At 37.2% G+C, this 19,118-nt stretch overlaps 1 protein-coding gene across 3 annotated transcripts; it reads right to left on the bottom strand.

Annotated features, from left to right (window-relative positions):
- Positions 1–885: 885 nt before the first annotated feature.
- On the bottom strand, positions 886–17,605 carry disp2 (dispatched homolog 2 (Drosophila)). Of its 3 annotated transcripts, none has more exons than XM_042742507.1 (8): positions 17,313–17,605; positions 11,635–12,039; positions 10,438–10,470; positions 10,050–10,173; positions 8,872–8,996; positions 8,636–8,733; positions 8,430–8,527; positions 886–4,837 (listed from the first exon to the last, which is right to left on the bottom strand). In XM_042742507.1, the coding sequence occupies exons 1-8, from the start codon at positions 17,402–17,404 to the stop codon at positions 1,352–1,354; spliced, it is 4,461 nt and encodes a 1,486-aa protein (XP_042598441.1). In that variant the 5' UTR covers positions 17,405–17,605; the 3' UTR covers positions 886–1,351. The 3 variants fall into 3 exon arrangements, with proteins under 3 accessions (XP_042598441.1, XP_042598442.1, XP_042598443.1); XM_042742508.1 differs by having other exon boundaries at positions 10,438–10,467; XM_042742509.1 differs by lacking the exons at positions 11,635–12,039; positions 17,313–17,605 and adding an exon at positions 9,089–9,159 and having other exon boundaries at positions 10,438–10,450.
- Between the last annotated feature and the right edge of the window lie 1,513 nt (positions 17,606–19,118).

The following is a 19,118-nucleotide window of genomic DNA, read 5'->3' as shown; positions in this document are numbered from 1 at the left end:
CTTTCAAATACAAACCGAACATAGAGGTAACACTCACAGTCTTGTATAGGGTTCAAATGTGGTATTGCATTTTTCATAAAACTGGGATATTAGTGAAACATGTCCACACACTGAAGCATTCAGATAAAGAACATTTGGCCTATATACTGATGGGCAGTCATTGTCATTTTTTTTTTTTAAAGAGGTGCTATGGCTCTGGCAATAACAAAATGATCTTTCCTTACAGATTTTTTGAAAAGATAAAAAATATAATATTTTATCATAACATGCGATAAAATGTGTTAAACAGTTAAAGCCACAGTAGCAAGCACATATACAGTCATGGCCAAAAATATTGGCCTTGATAAATATGATCAAAGAAGGCTGTGAAAACTAATCTGCATTGTTAATCCTTTATATTATTAGGGTGAGTAATTTATGACAAAATTTTCATTTTTGGGTGAACTATCCCTTTAAGGGAATTTGGGCTTTGCTTTCCCTCCTATTTATATTTCTGTGAAACAGGAAGCCATGGCTGGATAATTTCATGTTCATAATCACCCTGTAGTGCTCAAAATTGTGAATATGTATGGGAATATACTTCAGAGATATTTTACTCATAAGAATATTGGGTGCCAATAATTGTGTCCAATGTGTATTTGAGAAAAAACATTTATTTCATAATGATATTTCCCCCCATTTTAAATTCTTATAATCCAATGAAAGGTTAGATTTTTGTGAATGTTTTTAAATAAAAGATCAAAAGGATTAACAATGCAGATTTTCACAGCCACCTTTGATCATATTTACCTTGGGTGCCGATATTTTTGGCCATGACTGTATGCCAAGTGTTTCTGGCATAAGTTGTGTAAAATTACTGTAGTGGATTATTTGAGTGCTTTTTAAGTGTATAATAATTGAAAATTGTTTGGAGAACTTAACTGGTTGAGTCTAAAAAACAGTAAAAGAAATTGATAATGATTGTGACCGTTGCAAAATTATGGAGTTTAATTAAAAAGCTCATGGCTTGGTTGTTTAAAAGATCAGGCACAATTGTTCTTTAAGTGTTAGTAAGTTTGCAGTTCAAGGCCCCTGAAGAAAGGCTTTTTCAAAGGCTATTGTGGGTGCACATTCAGTGTATATTTACATGACATGCAAGGAATCATGCTAAAAGAAAACAGTCCTCTTCAATTTTTTATAAGCACTGTGTATACTTCCAAACAACTAACTGGTCTTTTTTTTATCTGGTATGCATTTTCAGACAGATTCAGAAATGTAATAATATGCTGCTGAGTACAAAAGTTAAGCCCACTATATAAAGTACTGGCCATGCTGTGGTTGTTTAGATTTGCTCAGTGTGTTGACATATTGATCAGCTGCCACCTTCACCTTTTCCCTCCCTTTTTATCCAAACATCGGGCATATCAGGTTTGCTGTTGGGCAGTATCACTGGCACATCACTTTGTGTTGTCCTCAACCTACCAGACCCCGGGGAGGCAAGGTCATATACAGTCTCCTTCAAGGACAGACGTAAAGTGTCCCTCTTGCCGTTTAGGTGGCCAGGTTGTAACTCCTCCTCTATCTTAACAGCTTGAGGGACTAAGATACCAGGTTCTACCTCACTTAAGAAGGTCTCATTGGAGTCTTCGAGTCCCTCTATGGAGCTCTGAGACTGACATGACAAAAGCCGGTTGTGTAGATGACAGCTTGTGGCTTCATCTATTGAGAGTGACCTTTCATTGACAGTATCAGTAGTCTGAGTGATCCTGATTTCTTCCATGCTAGAGGAAGAAGACAAAGACATGTTCCAAAGTTGAAGCCCGCCACTCGACTGGCCTCGACATTTCTTGCACAAAACCTTTTTCTTAGATCCATCTTGTGAAGGGGCAACCACAGGACGCAACATGTTCTCTTTGTACGGAGATGAGGTCTGGAGTGCTGGAGGTGGGTTGCAACCTTTAAGATGTCTGCTACACATTTCTGCGCTGTCAGCCTCAATGCTGACTTGATCATAGTCTTGTCTTGGACTAAGGCCACAGAACTGAATGTCATCAGAAAGTACAGAAGGCCTGTTGGACAGCTTGCTGGTGCAAGTGCTATTCTCGAAGCTGTCGCTCAGCTGGCAAGCAAGTGGCTGCAGTTCGTACTGTTCTGGCTCCCTTCCACCGACTGGTTGCCGCTTTCTATGGTGTTGCTGATTGGGGCCAAGAAAGCCTTCGCTTTCTTTATTAAAACTTCTTCGAACCTGAGAACCTGTGCCACAGCCAAATGCCCCATTAGCTGCGGGATTGGTGGTCCCGGGTTCTGTAGCCGAACAAGATGACAGTATATTTTCAGTGGCTTGTTTTGTAACACAAGGTAGGGTTATTCTCCCGCAGTTTTTCTGGGGTCCAAAGAAGCAGCATAGTGACTGGAAGAAGAAAGTGGCAAAGCCGCATGCAACACACTTCACAAGCAAAAGAAAGATCCCAAGCTTTCTGAAAAGCAATGCAGTTGCGGGTAACATAATAATGCCCACGCAAAAATACGCCCCAGCACCAGTAGCTACCGGGCAACCCATTCTCTTCAGGGAATGTGCAACCCTGCCCAGTCTGTCATTGTGTGGGGCCAGGCTGTATGAAATGCAATAATCGGCCACAAAGTCAACAGAAAGACCTGCAGCTGCTGAAATGAAGAGTGCTTCCACACCATTTAACTGCCATTCTAAGAGCACAAGGAGGCCAACAGTAGCAAACACACTTCCTCCCACCGCAACGGACACATAGAGACTTAATGGAATATTCCATGTCATTAGTAAGAGTAGTACAAATGTGAGAGCTACTGAAAAGCCTGCCACCTCCAAAGTCTCTGAACTTAAGCATTGCTGGAGGTCATATAATCCTAGTTGACTTACAAACCATCCTTTCTGCAGTCCCACTGGAGCCTTGGAGATTTCCCCATTAAACCACGATAAGACCTCTTGGTAGAACTGAGACATCCTGCTGAAGTTGAAGCTGTAAAGTTGTTCAGTCTTAAATATTACAACAAGGGCAGTGATTCGACCTTCCGAGTCAAACCTTAGGCCTCCAGCACTGGGTGAGTACCCTTCTGCATGCTGCTCTGCCACCATCATGCTAAGACACTGCTCGAAAACACTTGGGGGGAATGGAAAGGGAATATTATTGCAGCAGAAGCTAAACGCGTCCTCGCTTTCGGAACAGCGACGTATAGAAACCCAGTGAATCAATTGTTCCACAAAACACACATTGTCTTCTACTGTTTCTTGGTCAGCTGATAATGGAGAATAGAAGCTCTGGTTTTGAATTTTTCCACACAGATCCCGCAACCACAGCTGGGCTTGGAGGCTGCTCATATTAAATCCTGGATCAAGAGCTAAAGATCCATTACTTTTTGGATCGAAGTGGTCACCATCATCTGATGGAATGATGCCCCAAATTAGAGTCATCAACATGGGTTCATCTTCACCCTGTTTCATTCGCTCAAACATGAACTGGTGGCGATATTCAGCATCATATCTCTCAAAGGGATGACTGGAGCGGAACAGCTGAGTAGTTCTGCTGTCTGAAGTTGGCAGTTTCATGCCAGGGTCTACACATGATATGTACGTTCCTCCGGCTGCAAGCACTGCAAACCAGCAGATCCATATATATCGGAATTTCACCACTCCACAAGGCAGGATCTTCAAAAAAAGCAGGTTTGATGTGTCCGAAAACCCTCGCCCTAACATCCGAAGCTTCTGTCTCAAGGTAAACAGACAACGCTTTCTTGAACTTGTCTCCCAGAATCCACCCGTATTTTTGGAGCAGCAGGGCTTCCAAGCTGCCTTCGCTACAGGGTTTGAAGCCTGCACAGCATAGCGTTCTTGCAAAATGAGGGTGCACGGAAGCCAAATGAGAGCAAATAATGTGTTGATTAATGAGGCACTGCCAAGATATACAGCGTAGCATCTCACTGCAGTGATGCTGCTTATGTAGCCTGAGTAAAACGTGATGCTAGATGTCAGACCCGACACTAATATCAAGTATCCCATTTCCTGTAAAACCCTGTTCATTCTCTTTTTAGGGACAGCTGGAGGATTTTGGCTCAGCTGCAGTTTCCAGAAATCAACAAAAGTCAGGGCTTGATTCAGACAGCTTCCCAAAAGCACAAGGACTGATGCAAGATTGAGGAGTGGAAAAAATGTCAAGCGAAATGCAACTTTGTAGAAAAAATATGAGGTGGAAAGTGATAATATAACAGCAACCAGTGACATTGCTGCTATAAATAGTGATTTGAGATATAGTCCCATTGTGAACAAAAGTGCAAGAGCTGCAAGAACAGGATAGACAGAGTCCCGAGCCAAGTAATACTTGAAAAGTTTTTGTTTAATTCCCAAATCCATTCCTGTTATGGTGGTGTTATTGTATGTGAGTTCATGACCCTCTAAATGGTCCAAATAAATTTTCATAAGTGGATCTCCTTTTTTCACTGGTAAAAAAACCATGCTATATTTTAGGGAAGGAACCTTGTATTCAACCGTCTGTGGCCCCAGGAAGTCTTTGTCCACAAGGTAATGGAGAATCTGGAAGATGCTTGACAGTTTACAGCGGTGTGGAATGGATGCACAGCGGCCAAATTTACTCCTCTCAGTACATGATGCAGCCAGGCTTCCATCATGATAGTAAGGGGCACAGAATCTGAGCAGGCTAAGGCTTTCAGATACCTGCTGTGCAGTCAGACTAAAGCAGGAAGAAATGTTGTTAAGAACAGCCAAGTAGTTTCCCAGAGACCAGCTTGGACAGCACTCATTCTTCACCATGGAGCCGTATAACTCTGATCTGACCTGGCAAATTTTATCAAATTGTGTCCCAGAATGGATCTAAAATGGGTAATAAAAAATAGCATTTTCAGCTTAAAAATTTCAATTGTAAAACAGTTGTACTGCTTTCAGTTTTCATGCTTATTAGATTTTGTAGGTATTTGTACATAAAGTTTTTTGTATGTTTGGATATATGCAGACAAATAATATATATATACATACTGACAGCACCTAAAATGTACAGGAACCTAAAAAAAAACCTTTACAAATCTGTAATAATCAGATAATGTATGTCTCTACAAATCGTTTATGTGAAAAATGCTCTTAGATGTTGTCAATGCATTAACAGTGGTTCAATACAGAAAAATTGTATGTGTGCTAGAACCAAAATTTTGTACAAATATCTATAATTACCAGAGCAGGACAGTAACGGAGTACATTTACTTGAGTACAGTACTTAAGTACAATTTTGAGGGATCTGTACTTTACTCGAGTATCATTTTTGGGGAGTACTCATGACTTTACTCAAGTACATTTGAGAGGCAAATATTGTACTCTTTACTCCGCTACATTTCTATCCATAACCGTAAGTACCTGTTACTTCTTCGCCCCGTCCACACGGAGACGGAGCTTACCCCAATCCGATATTTTTCCCCTCGTCTCAAGAAATATCTGCGTCCACACGAAACCGCAAAACCATGTAGTATACATTCCAGACCAGTATGTGGCGCTGTAATTCTGCCACAGAGATACACTAAAAACGGAGAAGAAGACTTGGACTACGCGCATAAACCTTGCGCGTGGTACACAAACGAACATGGAACAATTCATTTATTAATCTGTGTTAATGTTAGTTAATAACAAGACAATCGTTCAGTGTTTGTTCATGTTTTTGTTGCTATTACGTGACATACCGGTGTCTGATTAGGGCGAGACGTGGGCTGATGACTTCATCCTATCAGAAAATATACGAATTCGCCGTCCAGACGAAAACACAAAGGCAGCGTTTTCAGATTTATTCACTCTGGGACCCGGTTTCAAAAAACATCGGTTTCACTCTTCCAAAGCGCCGGATTCGGTGTGGACGAAACGCCGTACTACGGAGCCCTGCACGTCACCTGTAGGAGAAAAAAAATCAATCCGTGGCGACGGTTTTGTAATCCGTCCCGTCAGTTTATAAACCGTGCTCACGAATTCTTAAACTGTTCCCTCGGTTTAACAAATCATGCCCACGGATTAACAAACCGTACCCACGAATTTCCAATCCGTGCGCTCAGATTTTGTAAACTGTACCCTCGGTTTTTGAATCCGTACCCACGAATTCATAATCCGTGCGCACACTTTCGCAATCCGTTCCCTCGGATTTATAAACTAACGGATTTGTGGCTCCGCCCCCACCAGCAGATTCATTTCTGTTTATTAAACATTATTTTTCATAGTATCCTAAGAGACCATGATCCACACTCATAAAATAGTCTTTTTAGCATTTATTTTACATCAATCACCAACAGGATAAGACACCGCCGCCTGTGTTTTATAGCCTAAAATAAACGCTAAAAAGAAGAATAGAAAATTCCCTGAATTTTCTAAAAATTTTTAAAAAATAAATAAATAAATAAATAAAAAAGGTAAAAAGCTATGTTATAATAGGCCTAATTAGTTAATAATAAAATTAACAGTGAAGCGTGCATCTAACTCTGGGGGAAAAGCTAGTATAATAAAATCACCAAAATAAGTCTTCATGTTAAGAAAGAATAGTACGCAAACACATTTCCAAAACTGTAAAAGGTTATTTAAAAATAGAGCATTCATTAATTATTTTAAGACAAACATTTTTACTGTCTTAAGTGCACTAGTTTATTTAGCCTATAAATTAAAATAATAATAATAATAATAAAAATAACTATTATTTTACATATATAATATAATATAATATAATATACTTATTATTATACATGTTATGCATAAGAAACTTTTATCCAAAACGACTTACAAAAGAGGAACAAATTACTCCAGAGTCAGTCACAATGCCAGGTTTATTATACAATAATAATCAAGTGCTAAGATTATCAAAAATTAAACAAGATTTTGATGCACATCTTCATTATTAAATTTGCTGTAGGCCTATTCGACATAATAATATTCAATAAAACTGTATGTTAACATGTAGGCTACCTTTAAGCTTGCTGCATGAGTCCGTGAGTACAGTTTACTAATCCGAGGGAACGGATGCGAAAGCGTGCACACGGATTATGAATTCGTGGGTACGGATTCAAAAACCGAAGGTACGGTTAACAAAATCTGAGCGCACGGATTGGAAATTCTTGGGTACGGTTTGTTAAACCGAGGGAACGGTTTAAGAATTTGTGATCACGGTTTATAAACTGAGGGGACGGATTGCAAAACCGTCACCACGGATTGATTTTTTTTCTCCTACACGTGACATGCAGGGCTCCGTACTTATCCGATAAAAAAATTGTGCGACGGAAAAAAAGAAAAATTTCGGAAATTTGTTATTGTTTCCCTGTCAAACGTGATTGGATTGTGCAGGCGCCACTGATTGGGACACAGCCTATCAGCAATCACATTCAGCTATCCGCCAAAGACTTCATGACATCTGATTGAATTGAAGTACAGTACACACACACACACACACACTCACACAGAGTTGTCACACATAGATTATGTGTGTGAGAATGGTGTTATTCAGCTGAAAGTATTTTCTCCTGCCTTTGCCTGTATGTCTGTGAGAGGAAGGAATTTAATACTGTCACTCAAATTAGCTGAATTTTATTTTTCCTTCTTTGTACGCTGACCTAAACACAGCTGATTAGCTGATTTTCTTTAATCATTATTATTTTCTCTTCTATGCTGCGTGTATAACACGGTCAGGTTCAGAGGTGTGTCAGAACATTGCTATATTGCCTTCTTTGCTGATTTAGGTTTATTGATTTGATTGACGAAAAAACAGAGAAACTCACATGTACACACAATTCTTAGCTGAATTTTCTTTTCTGATATTACACATTAATGTAAGCTGAGCATTTTCTTTGATGTTCTTGAGTATGCGGTGTGTTTAACACAGTCAGGTTCAAATGCGGGTGCAAAAATTCCATTAAAACTCTAGCAGAGGTTTGTCAGAGCATTGCCATTGTGCGCCAAGTGAGAAATGTTAAAGCAACATGGTAAAAAAGATGAAAATGACTTGATTTTACTTTCAATTCCTTTTACATTCTCCAAGGTATTAACATTAAAAATTTTCATAACTCCATGTAGGACATTTCTGTACATAAATGTAAGCACTGTGGCAGTAGTAATGCAATATTTAGAAAATGTACTCTTGTACTCTTGATACTCAAGTACTTTTAAAAACAAGTACTTCAGTACTTTTACTTAAGTAGACATCTGACTGTAGTACTTTTACTTGTACTTGAGTAAAATTTAGCAAGGGGTATCTGTACTTTTACTCAAGTAATGAAGTTGTGTACTCTGTCCGCCTCTGATAATTACTAATTAGATCACAGTGAATTCTCAAATATCTAAATCTGATTGTTAATGAATAGATTCTGTCAGATATATCCATCAAACCACTGCATTTAACAAGTTCTTAAGAATATTATGCCCTTTTGGGAAAATATAGTCCTTGTTTTACCTGTGACTGTTCCATCTGGCACATGGAGTGAATTGCCTTTAGACTCCAGAGACTGGCAGAGTTTCCAGAGCGGAAGACCAGCTGAGCATAGTGCTCTCCTACAGGACCACACATTGGGTGACAGAAAACAACATAAAACATACTGTGCTCCATTTACTGATTTATTAGATTTGGAAATACCTGCTAATATGTAAGAAAAATCTCACCTGGGGCATTACAAAAAAAGTTGTGCTCAGTGTTATCTCTGCGCAACATTCTTCTTGATCGTTCTCTTGATTGAGGTTCAGATTCAACTGTCTTTTCTCTGTAAAACAAACAGGATTTTTCCAGTCCTTTAGTAGTAAAAGCAATCTAAATCTAAAAGCAAGCAGCAGTCTGATTTAGTGAAATGATGAGTGGTAGAAATTATATTTAAAAGTATTTTCAGCATCATAAGAAATACCCTGCTATTCTTTCTGTGAGTTGCCATGGGAATGGGGACAGTGATTTTCCAGGTCCAGTGTTTTGCTGTAACCTCATCCACGTTGCTAGCCGGATACTTATGTCTGTTCCACGAGGTTCAAATCCCTGTGAGGTTCGATCAAAGACATGAACGGTGAGAAGAAACTCTTTGAAGTCATTATAAAAATGAATTTAAGTAATTTGAGAGGCTAATTTACAATTCTAATGATGAAAGGCCACCGCTGGTCACTTTATTTTCAGAAATGTATTCGTAGGCACAAGCTTATTTCTGCCTCAGAGTAAAAAAAAAAAAAACATTCACAATTTCAGCATTGTTACTTGTAAAGACTTTATTACTCTTAGGTGTAAAGCCCATTCCCCCCATGAAATAAAACATTTGTCATAAATTTACAATTGTGAGTTAACATATTGCAATTCTGAGTTTATATCTCACAAATCAAATTTTTTCCCTCAAGTCAGAATTGTGAGGAAAAAAGGTCAGTTATCTGATGGCAGAAACGGGGCTTCCATAGTAATCTTATGTTGCAAATCTCACAACTGTGACACTTTTTCCAAACTGTAACTTTTTATCTCACAATGTGAGTTTATCTGTTATTTTGAACTTGATCTTACAATATCTTTTTTTCATTTTTTTTACTTATTTTTTACGTCACTTTTAGTATATGCTTCATTTACTTTATTTTCTTGTAGTATAAACAGAGGCATTAACATAAAGCATTAAACGGATAGTTCACCTAAAAATTCTCTCATTAATTACTCACTCTCATGTCGTTCCAAACCTATAAGACCTTTGTTCATCTTCGGAACATATTATGATTTTTTGGATGAAATCCAATAGTTTTTTGACCCTCCATAGACAGAAACACAACTGACATGTTCAAAGCCCTGAAAGGTAGTAAGGACATTGGTAAAACAGTCCATGTGACATCAGTGGTTCAGCCGTAATTTTATGAAGCTACGAGAATACTTTTTGTGTGCAAAGAAAACAAAAATAATGACTTTTTTACAAGCAGAGGAATGCACACACATTTGTGTTCCGAAGATGAACAGGTTTGGAATGGGTTTGGAACGACACAAGTAATTAATGACAGAATATAAATTTTTGGGTGAACTATCATTATTATTTATCACATAAATTACAGAGATGCAGATACTCACCAGCAAAGGGTCAGAGAAGTCTGGCAGAGGACCAGTCAAAATACCAGCAAGGGAACAGGCAAACAGAACTACTGTACATAGGATGAGTACAGTCATCGGGTACTCAACTATAACCTGGGAATAGCTGTAAAATAAATGGTGTCCATGTGATCAAATTTAATCTAATTGCTGTATGGCACACTGACTTATATTACACTGCTGGTATTCGCCACACTGCATTTACATGCACTTTTTGCTTAGTATTTGAATGCTTCTTCCAAATTCCTCTAAATAAATGTTAATGTGCACTACTGTATTACTGTAAATAATAACCTTAATAATGATTTTCATGTGATTGTTATATAAACAAATATCATATCAAATATCAGTTGCTATAAAAGCATCTCACCTCCTTGGTATCCTATGTAAGCCAGCATTCCTACTGATCAGACAGACATAGTGATTAACATAATTAAATGTTTACAATCAATTAGATATATGTGACCCTGGACCCCCAAAACCAGTCTTAAGTCACCGGGGTATAATTGTAGCAATAGTCAAAAAACACTGTATGGGTCAAAATTGTCGATTTTTCTTTTATGGCAAAAATCATTAAGACATTAAGTAAAGATCATGTTCCATGAAGTTATTTTTGATAAGTATTATTATTTGATAAGATATTCATTTGTGAGAATTTAATTTGGAATTTTTTAATGTTTTTTTTTTTTTGATATTTAGGGTTTTTTGTTTTGTTATAGTTGTATCTCGACCAAATATTGTCCTATCCTAACAAACCATAAATCAATGGAAAGCTTATTTAATTTTGACACTTAAAGGGATAGTTCACCAAAAAATTTAAATTTGATGTTTATCTGCTTACCCCCAGGGCATCCCAGATGTAGGTGACTTTGTTTCTTCAGTAGAACACAAACGACGATTTTTAACACAAACCGTTGCAGTATGTCAGTCTTATAATGGAAGTGGATGGGAATCACGGCTAAAATATACAATAAAACTAAAAAAACATATACAAACAAAACCAAATTAAACCCTGCGGCTCGTGACGATACATTGATGTGTAAAGACACAAAATTATCGGTCTGTGCAAGAAACTGAACAATATTTACATAGTTTTTTTTTTTTGACCTCTGATTCACACAATGTCCAAACTGTTAGAACTCTTCTGAGCGTGTTCTCAGCGGCAGGCACGTGTCTTCTTCTTCTTGCTTTATGGTGGATCACAGACTTATAAGTGCATTACTGCCACCTATCTCTCAAGTGGACCATTGACACTCTATCTACAATCTCAATTAGGAGTGCCATTAGCAGTGTTTGTGTATGTTTTTTTTTTATTGTGTGTTTTAGACATGATTCCCATCCACTTCCATTATAACAGTGACAGACTGCAATGATTTGTGTTAAAAATCTTTGTTTGTGTTCTACTGAAGAAACAAATTCACCTACCTACATCTTGGATGCCCTGGGGGTAAGCAGATAAACATCAAATTTTAATTTTTTGGTGAACTATCCCTTTAAGACTGGTTTTGTGGTCCAGGGTCACATATGTCCATTACAATGATATTTCTGATAAAAAAAGAGTCCGGACCTCACTGTCACCATGTGATGCTGTACCGGCTTGTGGTTACTGCCATCATGAGATTCATGAAGCCAATGGCATTGTGTTTTATTGTGACACGAAGGCAGGCGTGATGGACTGCAGCTATGGACAGTCTTCACAGGACTGGCTAAACAGTCTGCCTGATGGTAAGCATTCATTTGACCTGGACAGACATTGCTTTGATTCGACTGCTGTTGGCCACAGCAGGGGCATCGCTTGCGTTGTGGTGAATGATAGCCAGAGCCATGCGATACTTGACGATGGAGCTGAGTAGAGGAGTGAGACTTGAGCGGACTGCTGCTATCGGCTTGGTTCTCCTCTATCATGACAGAACACGTCTGAGGTTCTGTGCTGTCACTGTCTGGAGGACACAGCGAAACCTCAGGGACCTCACTGTAAATAAAAGAGTGATATATCAATCATCAAATGTTTTCAGTCTATTCCGTAGCTACTTTCAGACCACTTCATTTAAGAAAAAAGCAAGTCACATTAATTATGTTGAAATGAAGACCTTTCATGAACTGCCTTGAATAAATCATTCACTGAATGATTGATTCAACAATCCAGTCGAGTCATTTTGGGAAATTAATTATTTTCACTTCACTAAATGTCAGTTCATAACTTTGTGCTTCAGTACATTTCAGAAAAAAAACATGCTGTTCCTAGTTACGTGATGAAATCGAAACCTGCTTCGAGATGCAATTGTGATGTCAGATTTGTATTGAATTATTCTTTTGAACTGATTCTTATGAAACGTCTGAACTCGTTTACAAATGAACTGACTGAGTTTTCTAGCTAAGAGTGATTAGATGACAGAATTAGTCATTTTTGATGTAAATGATAAAAGAATTTGACAGATGAGGCAAAAAGTTACTATAATGACATATTTTAATATAATAAATTGTAAATGGAAATCATATTTAGGTTATGACTGACTGTAAGTTGTTAATGTGCTAAATGTAAAAGGGTTGTTCTTTAATTGCTGATGGTGTTCATGCATATAGTCATGCATACTGCATTTAACCACTGCATTTTGCTGTTGATTTAACGTGTTTGCAGACACACTTTCAATTTCCATAGTCTTAATGTCTAAATCCATCATACTGACAACAAATAAAATTAGTTTGAAGAGATAGTTCACCCAAAAATGAAAATTCTGTCATTAATTACTCACCCTCATGTTGTTCCAAACCTGTAAGACCTTTGTTCTAAAGATATTTTTGATGAAATCTGAGAGTGAAAGCTACAAGAATACTTTTTGTGCAGTTATTTTTGTTTTCTTTGCACACAAATAGTATTCTGGTAGCTTCATAAAATTAAGGTTAAACCACTGATGCCACATGGAATATTTTGACGATGTACTTACTACCTTTCTGGGCTTTGAACTCGTCAATTCTGTTGCTATCCATGGAGGCTCAGAAAGCTCTCGGATTGCATCAAAAATATCTTAATTTGTGTTCCAAAGATGAATGGAGGTCTTATGAGTTTGCAGCGACATGAGGCTGAGTAATGATGAGAGATTTTTTATTTTTGGGTGAACTATCCCTTTAAAGATTTTGTAATTAATTTTGTAATATTAAATAATTAGATTTTTTAAAAGCTTATGGTTGACTTGTTTTGTCTGAACAATATGCCTCTAACATATAGTTATTTCTGCCAGGAAATGGCCTATAGAGAATTTTAAATTGCTGGCAATATACTGTATATTAGATTAGCAATGCTGTCTAAAAATGTATCAGCGAAATGCTCAAAGGCCCAATTAGGCCAAGAGGGAGGGACTCCATCAGCTTACTCTGTCAATCTCATAAAAGCCTGTTCAGATGAGAGAAAAAGGCTCACTAGTGCTTACAACTCAACTGCTCAGGAAGTAAATATGAGAGTGGGACAACTCCTTAAAATATACTGCTAAATAATGTAAATCACCATGAAGAACCAGAGCTTAAGATTCAGTATTCATGTTTTTATTATTCAGTCAATCCACAATACTAATAATAAAATGTATGACTCTTTATGGGGTACCTTAGGTTTTTTAAATGCTGAAATGTTAAAGTATGCTATCAGATCAAGATCAGGACAGGTCAAATAATGCGTCATAATATAAACTTTTTTCTGTTTATCCCTGTTTACTACATTGCAACTATAAAGTTGGCCGGTTTGGTGCAAGGAAACACTTCAACTACTCTCTTAAACATTAACAGGTCCTAATAACAATGAAATCGTAAGCTTTTAACAAGCTTGTTTTTACACGGATGTACTGCTGACTCTTTAGTATTACCAAGGTGACAAGCTATGCAAACACTGGTACACATGACTGCTGTAAATGTGTTCAAATAACAACTAAGCTGTCTTTTTTGGCTTCTTTAGATGTGCAAACTAATTTGGGAAGATTATAATACGCAAGACTGATCACATTTGGCCACTGAGGATATAAACAACTAGGATAAATCATGTGCAAGGAAAATAAAATGACTTTTGAACCAGAAGTATTGGAAAAAATGCTACATTTCACCAGGATTAAACAAAACACTTGGTTGGCTTAAATGCTTAAAATAATTCTCGACTCATTGGTTATTTGGATGTGAACTGCTTCTTCTCCATTAACTCCATCCTTAGGATCACCATCCTAAAACCAGCAAAGCAGGGTCTCTTAATTTGCTTCCTTGTGTGACATATTGAAGAGGTAAATTGTACAAACACTGTAGCCATTTTACTGACTGACAGCATATATAAATATAAAGCATGGCAATCTTCGCTGTGGATCAATTGCTAAACACAGAGCTGCAAAAATAGCATCAGGAAATTTGATAATGCAATCTAATGTATGATGAACTCATTATTGTAATCAGATATAATAAAGTGTGCTTGTTCCCATTACAAGGCTTTCTGAAAAAAAAAATTCAGAACAGTTACATTTCTATATATGTTATCAAAAGCTCAGCAACAACAGGCATAATTTTCCTGCAATGACCCTTCAGCATCTGATGGAGCTCATGGTTTTGACGGTTATCAAAAGGAACACAGGTTTAATTTGATTTGACAGCTCTGCAGCTGGTACGCCGTGTCAGGCGGTCTGCGCTGCCAGAACTCAGAGGTGATTGTTGTGGCCTGTCAGACTGTAAGGGTGAAATCAGTTCATCTTTTCAGCATCAGACAAGGAAAAACACCATATTTACAGATGAGATCCCATCCTGAACCCGGCAATGACTCGAGGATAAGAAAAACTGAGCTTAATGGATATGACTGTAATTTCCAGAGCAAATTTGCTCATAAAATGCCCTATTTAACTACAGTCAGCTTAAATGTTTACTGGAGCAAGCATAAATATTTACTAAATACCTAATTTGTTTGCTCCCTTTGCACCAATTCATATGTGCTTATAAATAATATTCTGCAGTTACATTGCTCAGCTCATATTCACATCTCCCCTAAGCTTTTTTTACTAAGTGGATCTTGTATGGTAGGAGTCATGATCTGGAATAAATGCTTGGAATGGAACAGAAACTGAATTGATTGAACAGATGCCCTCACAGCATTTCAGTGGATATCAGCCATGTTGGCTGGCAAAAACTGACTAATATCATGTAGTATAATGCACACTTACACTGCTTGAGATTTGCTTCAGGCCACTGATACCCATGGTGACTCAGTCCAAATCAAAAATAATTGGACCGATTCACAAGGGTGAATCAAGTGACACTGCTCCTAGGCCCATCTTATTGCACCAAAACTACAAAGCAACTGTCTTTAAGCATTACATTTAATAATCAATTAATAATCTCTTTTTCATAAATTAAACTCTCTGCACTGTAAAACGTGGTAACCTGCAATTGTTACCTTACATTATTTTTACCTGATTTAATCCATAATTTGTTTTGTTATTATAAAATAATGTATTTAGGTTGATTCAGTGATCCTAAATACTTTTTTATTTGAATGAAACCAGGTGATTTAGATGTTACCTTTTTTCAACATATGAATGCATGCAGACTAAATTAAACTATTATTAATTGTCATCTCAATAGTGTAATTCGTAACCAAAAGATTCAGATTAATGTCTTTGCAACAAGACTGTAACATCTCCCGGGCTTGTTTGTGATAGTTTTGGGAGATGGAGCACTTGCTTTTGTGTGTAAGATACATGTAGCCATTTTAAGAAACATAAACAACAGATAATAACATGGAACAAAACCTTTGATTAACAAATCAAAGGCTGGTAAGAGGGGCCCACGTGTGCAGGTTGCATTGGGATATAAAGACAAGGCTTCTCTTGAGAGGGTCATACTCAAACATGAATCAGTGCAGCTTCAGCTGGATCTTCTCCACCAAATCTGGAGAACGCATCTCACCATCTGCTTAGCAGTACTTTGATCTACAGACAGATTTCATCATTAAAGATAATCATTTGTAGCTACAGAACAGGGAATCTACACCTAGCTATGCTGAAGCAAAATGTCTCAGTCAGAGTAGCAGATGAGACCTGTGATTAACATTCTCAGTCAATCGTCTAACACCTCCATTTAGAGTCCTAGATCCCTGTGTAGTTCATTATTAGAATTACTCCAGACAAAAAGAAACATGCCTGACTAATGAGGCTAGAAAAAAAAAAAGATTTCCTCTTCTTTTTTGTTTTGCAATCCATTAAAAGAAATGGAAAAATTGAATATTTCTCAAGTGCCACTCTGAATAGCAAGTGTACTATAGATAGGTACTATGGGTTGTATAGATTGCATTTAAAAAAAAAAAGACATAAAAGCATGCTAATGCTAATAATTTACATCCAAAAACGATGGTATACACATAGATAACAGCAATAAAAATAGTACACTAAAACCTCACTTTAAAGCAGTCCATTCTGTTAGATAGAATTATATATACTGATATGTTACTATGAAAGTTTTTAAACATAAAAATGACATCATGTCAGTTCCACATTAAGCAACTTTGGATTTTCATTTCTAACCTTTTAAGCATTCTATAGGCTACATTTTCTCATAATTAGGTTAATATAATAATAAAGCTATTATAAATGAATATAGATGACCAGAGCATATTTATCATATGGTGTACCCTAGAAATACTTCCTTCATTTTACTATTCAAAATTACTTTTTATCAAGTATGTACTGCATAACAGGAATGATTTATCTTAAAGGATGACTCACGTGATGTGCTTCTTACATGTTTAAGCTAAATTTGCAAGGGGCAGAATTCACTGCAGAACATTATTTTGTCATTCATTGCAAGAATTTAAAGAATATTTCCCAAGTGTCCTTTTGAATGTCAGATGTACTGTAGGTCAAACATAAATAAACATGGAGTTTGCCCTAGAAATTCATTCATAGGCTTTTGTGACCAAACACATCAACTGTAGCATCAAGATCAGCGTTCATGTCAGTTTATAGATAACATAAGGACAAACCCAACAAATGATAGTATTTAGTAGTATTTCTTCCCTGTACTTTCAAAATACTATTCGGTTGTTACCCTCAGGGAATAGTATTTTTCGCTTGTAAACAATAGCGAAGTGAGTCTGATATTGGGACACCATAAAAGCGGCGCGTTCGTTATTCCTGTTTATTCGCAAAAACAACCTTTTAAATGACTTACGTTCACTCACAAACACACTTGCTCCAACAATTAGCCTTATAAGCCCCGCCATCCACGTACCTCTGAGGTGCTTCCTGAGAAGGTCCCTCTGTCGTGGATGAATCTGTGATTTCAGCATCATCGCGCTCTCTAGACATGGACACGGTATCCATGGTAGTGAATGTAATTTCCGACTGTCCCTATCAAATGTGTAATTCTGAGCAGGACGCAATCGAAGCAGGTTTTGGTCGTGCTGTGTGAGGCAAAGCCTGCGTTAGTGAGTGTATGGAGGCTGCTTCATCGTGGCGCTGTGACCTGAGGTGTTGACAGTGAGTTGAGCGCGCGCTGTTCACCCGAGGGTGGTGCTGGAGAACAAAACCACTTCGCCTTAACACTGCAAGGGTGTGTAGCCAAAGACACAGCGAAATTAGAAATTACCTGGTATTCTTTTCAGTCAAATGACAAGAAGCTGCAATGGTTTGCTGCATACAATGCAAATCGTTCATGACAGTTCTAATTTGGCTAATGAGATAGAATAGATTGGGGCTTGTTGTCACATGCACGGGCTAAATTTAATTAACTCTTGGATTTTTGAGTCAAAGGTCAATTACACAAATTTGCGTCTTGGAGTACTTCTGTAGCCTATGTTTTATCCAAGGTGGTTTCAAAAATTAGATCAAACCCTCCTAATTTTAAATTTTTGTAGAGTCTAAACTTGCAAAATCGTGTTTTATCCTGTTTTTATTTTTCTTTATTATTATTTTCATGTTTTTTTTTTATTTTTATTTTTATTTTTTTGGCAAAAACAAACAAACACATAGGCTACTTGCACACACTGGACAAGAGTCGATCATATAACATATAATACTGTTTGATTTCCTGAAAGCTGTTCTCAGAATAAGGGTATTTACCATTATTTTTGTATTAATTAACCTACATTTTGTTTTATTTTTTCCTTTTACATTTCCTGAAATGCACAGAATTATGAAGAAAAGCCTATAAAAAGCTGATTCCCATTCTGGGCGTTTTGTCACACAAAAGCGATGCAGTTTTTATGACCAATAAAGGTGGGAAAGTTTCTGTTGTTGTTTCTGACACTTAAAAAGCTACAAATGATCTTGGTTGCAAAGAGGGATTGGTCCAGCAGATCCTGATAAACATAACAGATATAGACATGTCATTCAGCTGTGAGAAAAACAACATTATTTTACATTGTTATGAGCTTTATGTTTGACACTAGTTGGGCAGAAACATCACACTCATTTATACAAATGAGCTGTGATAAGACTATATAATGAAAGTCATTACAAATTTAAATGGCGCTGACTTGATTTATTATTTATCATTCTGACTCACTATTCTCTACAGAAAGTGTGCTAGAAAAAGACTTTTTCTCACATGCCTTAACTCAGCAAGCTTTGACATGATGTGTTAGCCTATAGTGCTGTTGCCTCTCATCCATTCGAGCATGTTTGCTTCAGATCATGGGTGCATTGGCACTTATAGTAATCTCTAGTGGCACATATCTCTCAGAGAGTGTTGATGTAAGCTACATCATTGTTTTATTTCCTCAGTGTATTTCAAGACAGAAAGACACATTTCCTTAATAAAATAGCAGTGAGAAAAGGCTCCCAGTGGCAAGAGATGTATGTGTGAAATAATACTGAAAACATTTATTTTGTTAGTGTTTCTAAACTGTTTGGTTTTAAAATAATGTGTACCAGGAGGATATGATTGGTGTAAGTGTCACTGTGAGTGTTTACACACATTATTCCAATGTTTTATAGTTATAAAAATGCTTTCAGTAATACTGAAACTATAGGTCACAAATATTATTTCACACTTCATCAGATGCTGTAGAGAGGAGGAAATCACTCTCTGTCTTAA

Source organism: Cyprinus carpio, chromosome B17 (genome assembly GCF_018340385.1).
Source record: "Cyprinus carpio isolate SPL01 chromosome B17, ASM1834038v1, whole genome shotgun sequence".
In the NCBI taxonomy this organism is placed as follows: Eukaryota; Metazoa; Chordata; class Actinopteri; order Cypriniformes; family Cyprinidae; genus Cyprinus; species Cyprinus carpio.
Note: the sequence above shows the minus strand (reverse complement) of the source record. Positions and strands in the feature narration are given on the sequence as shown.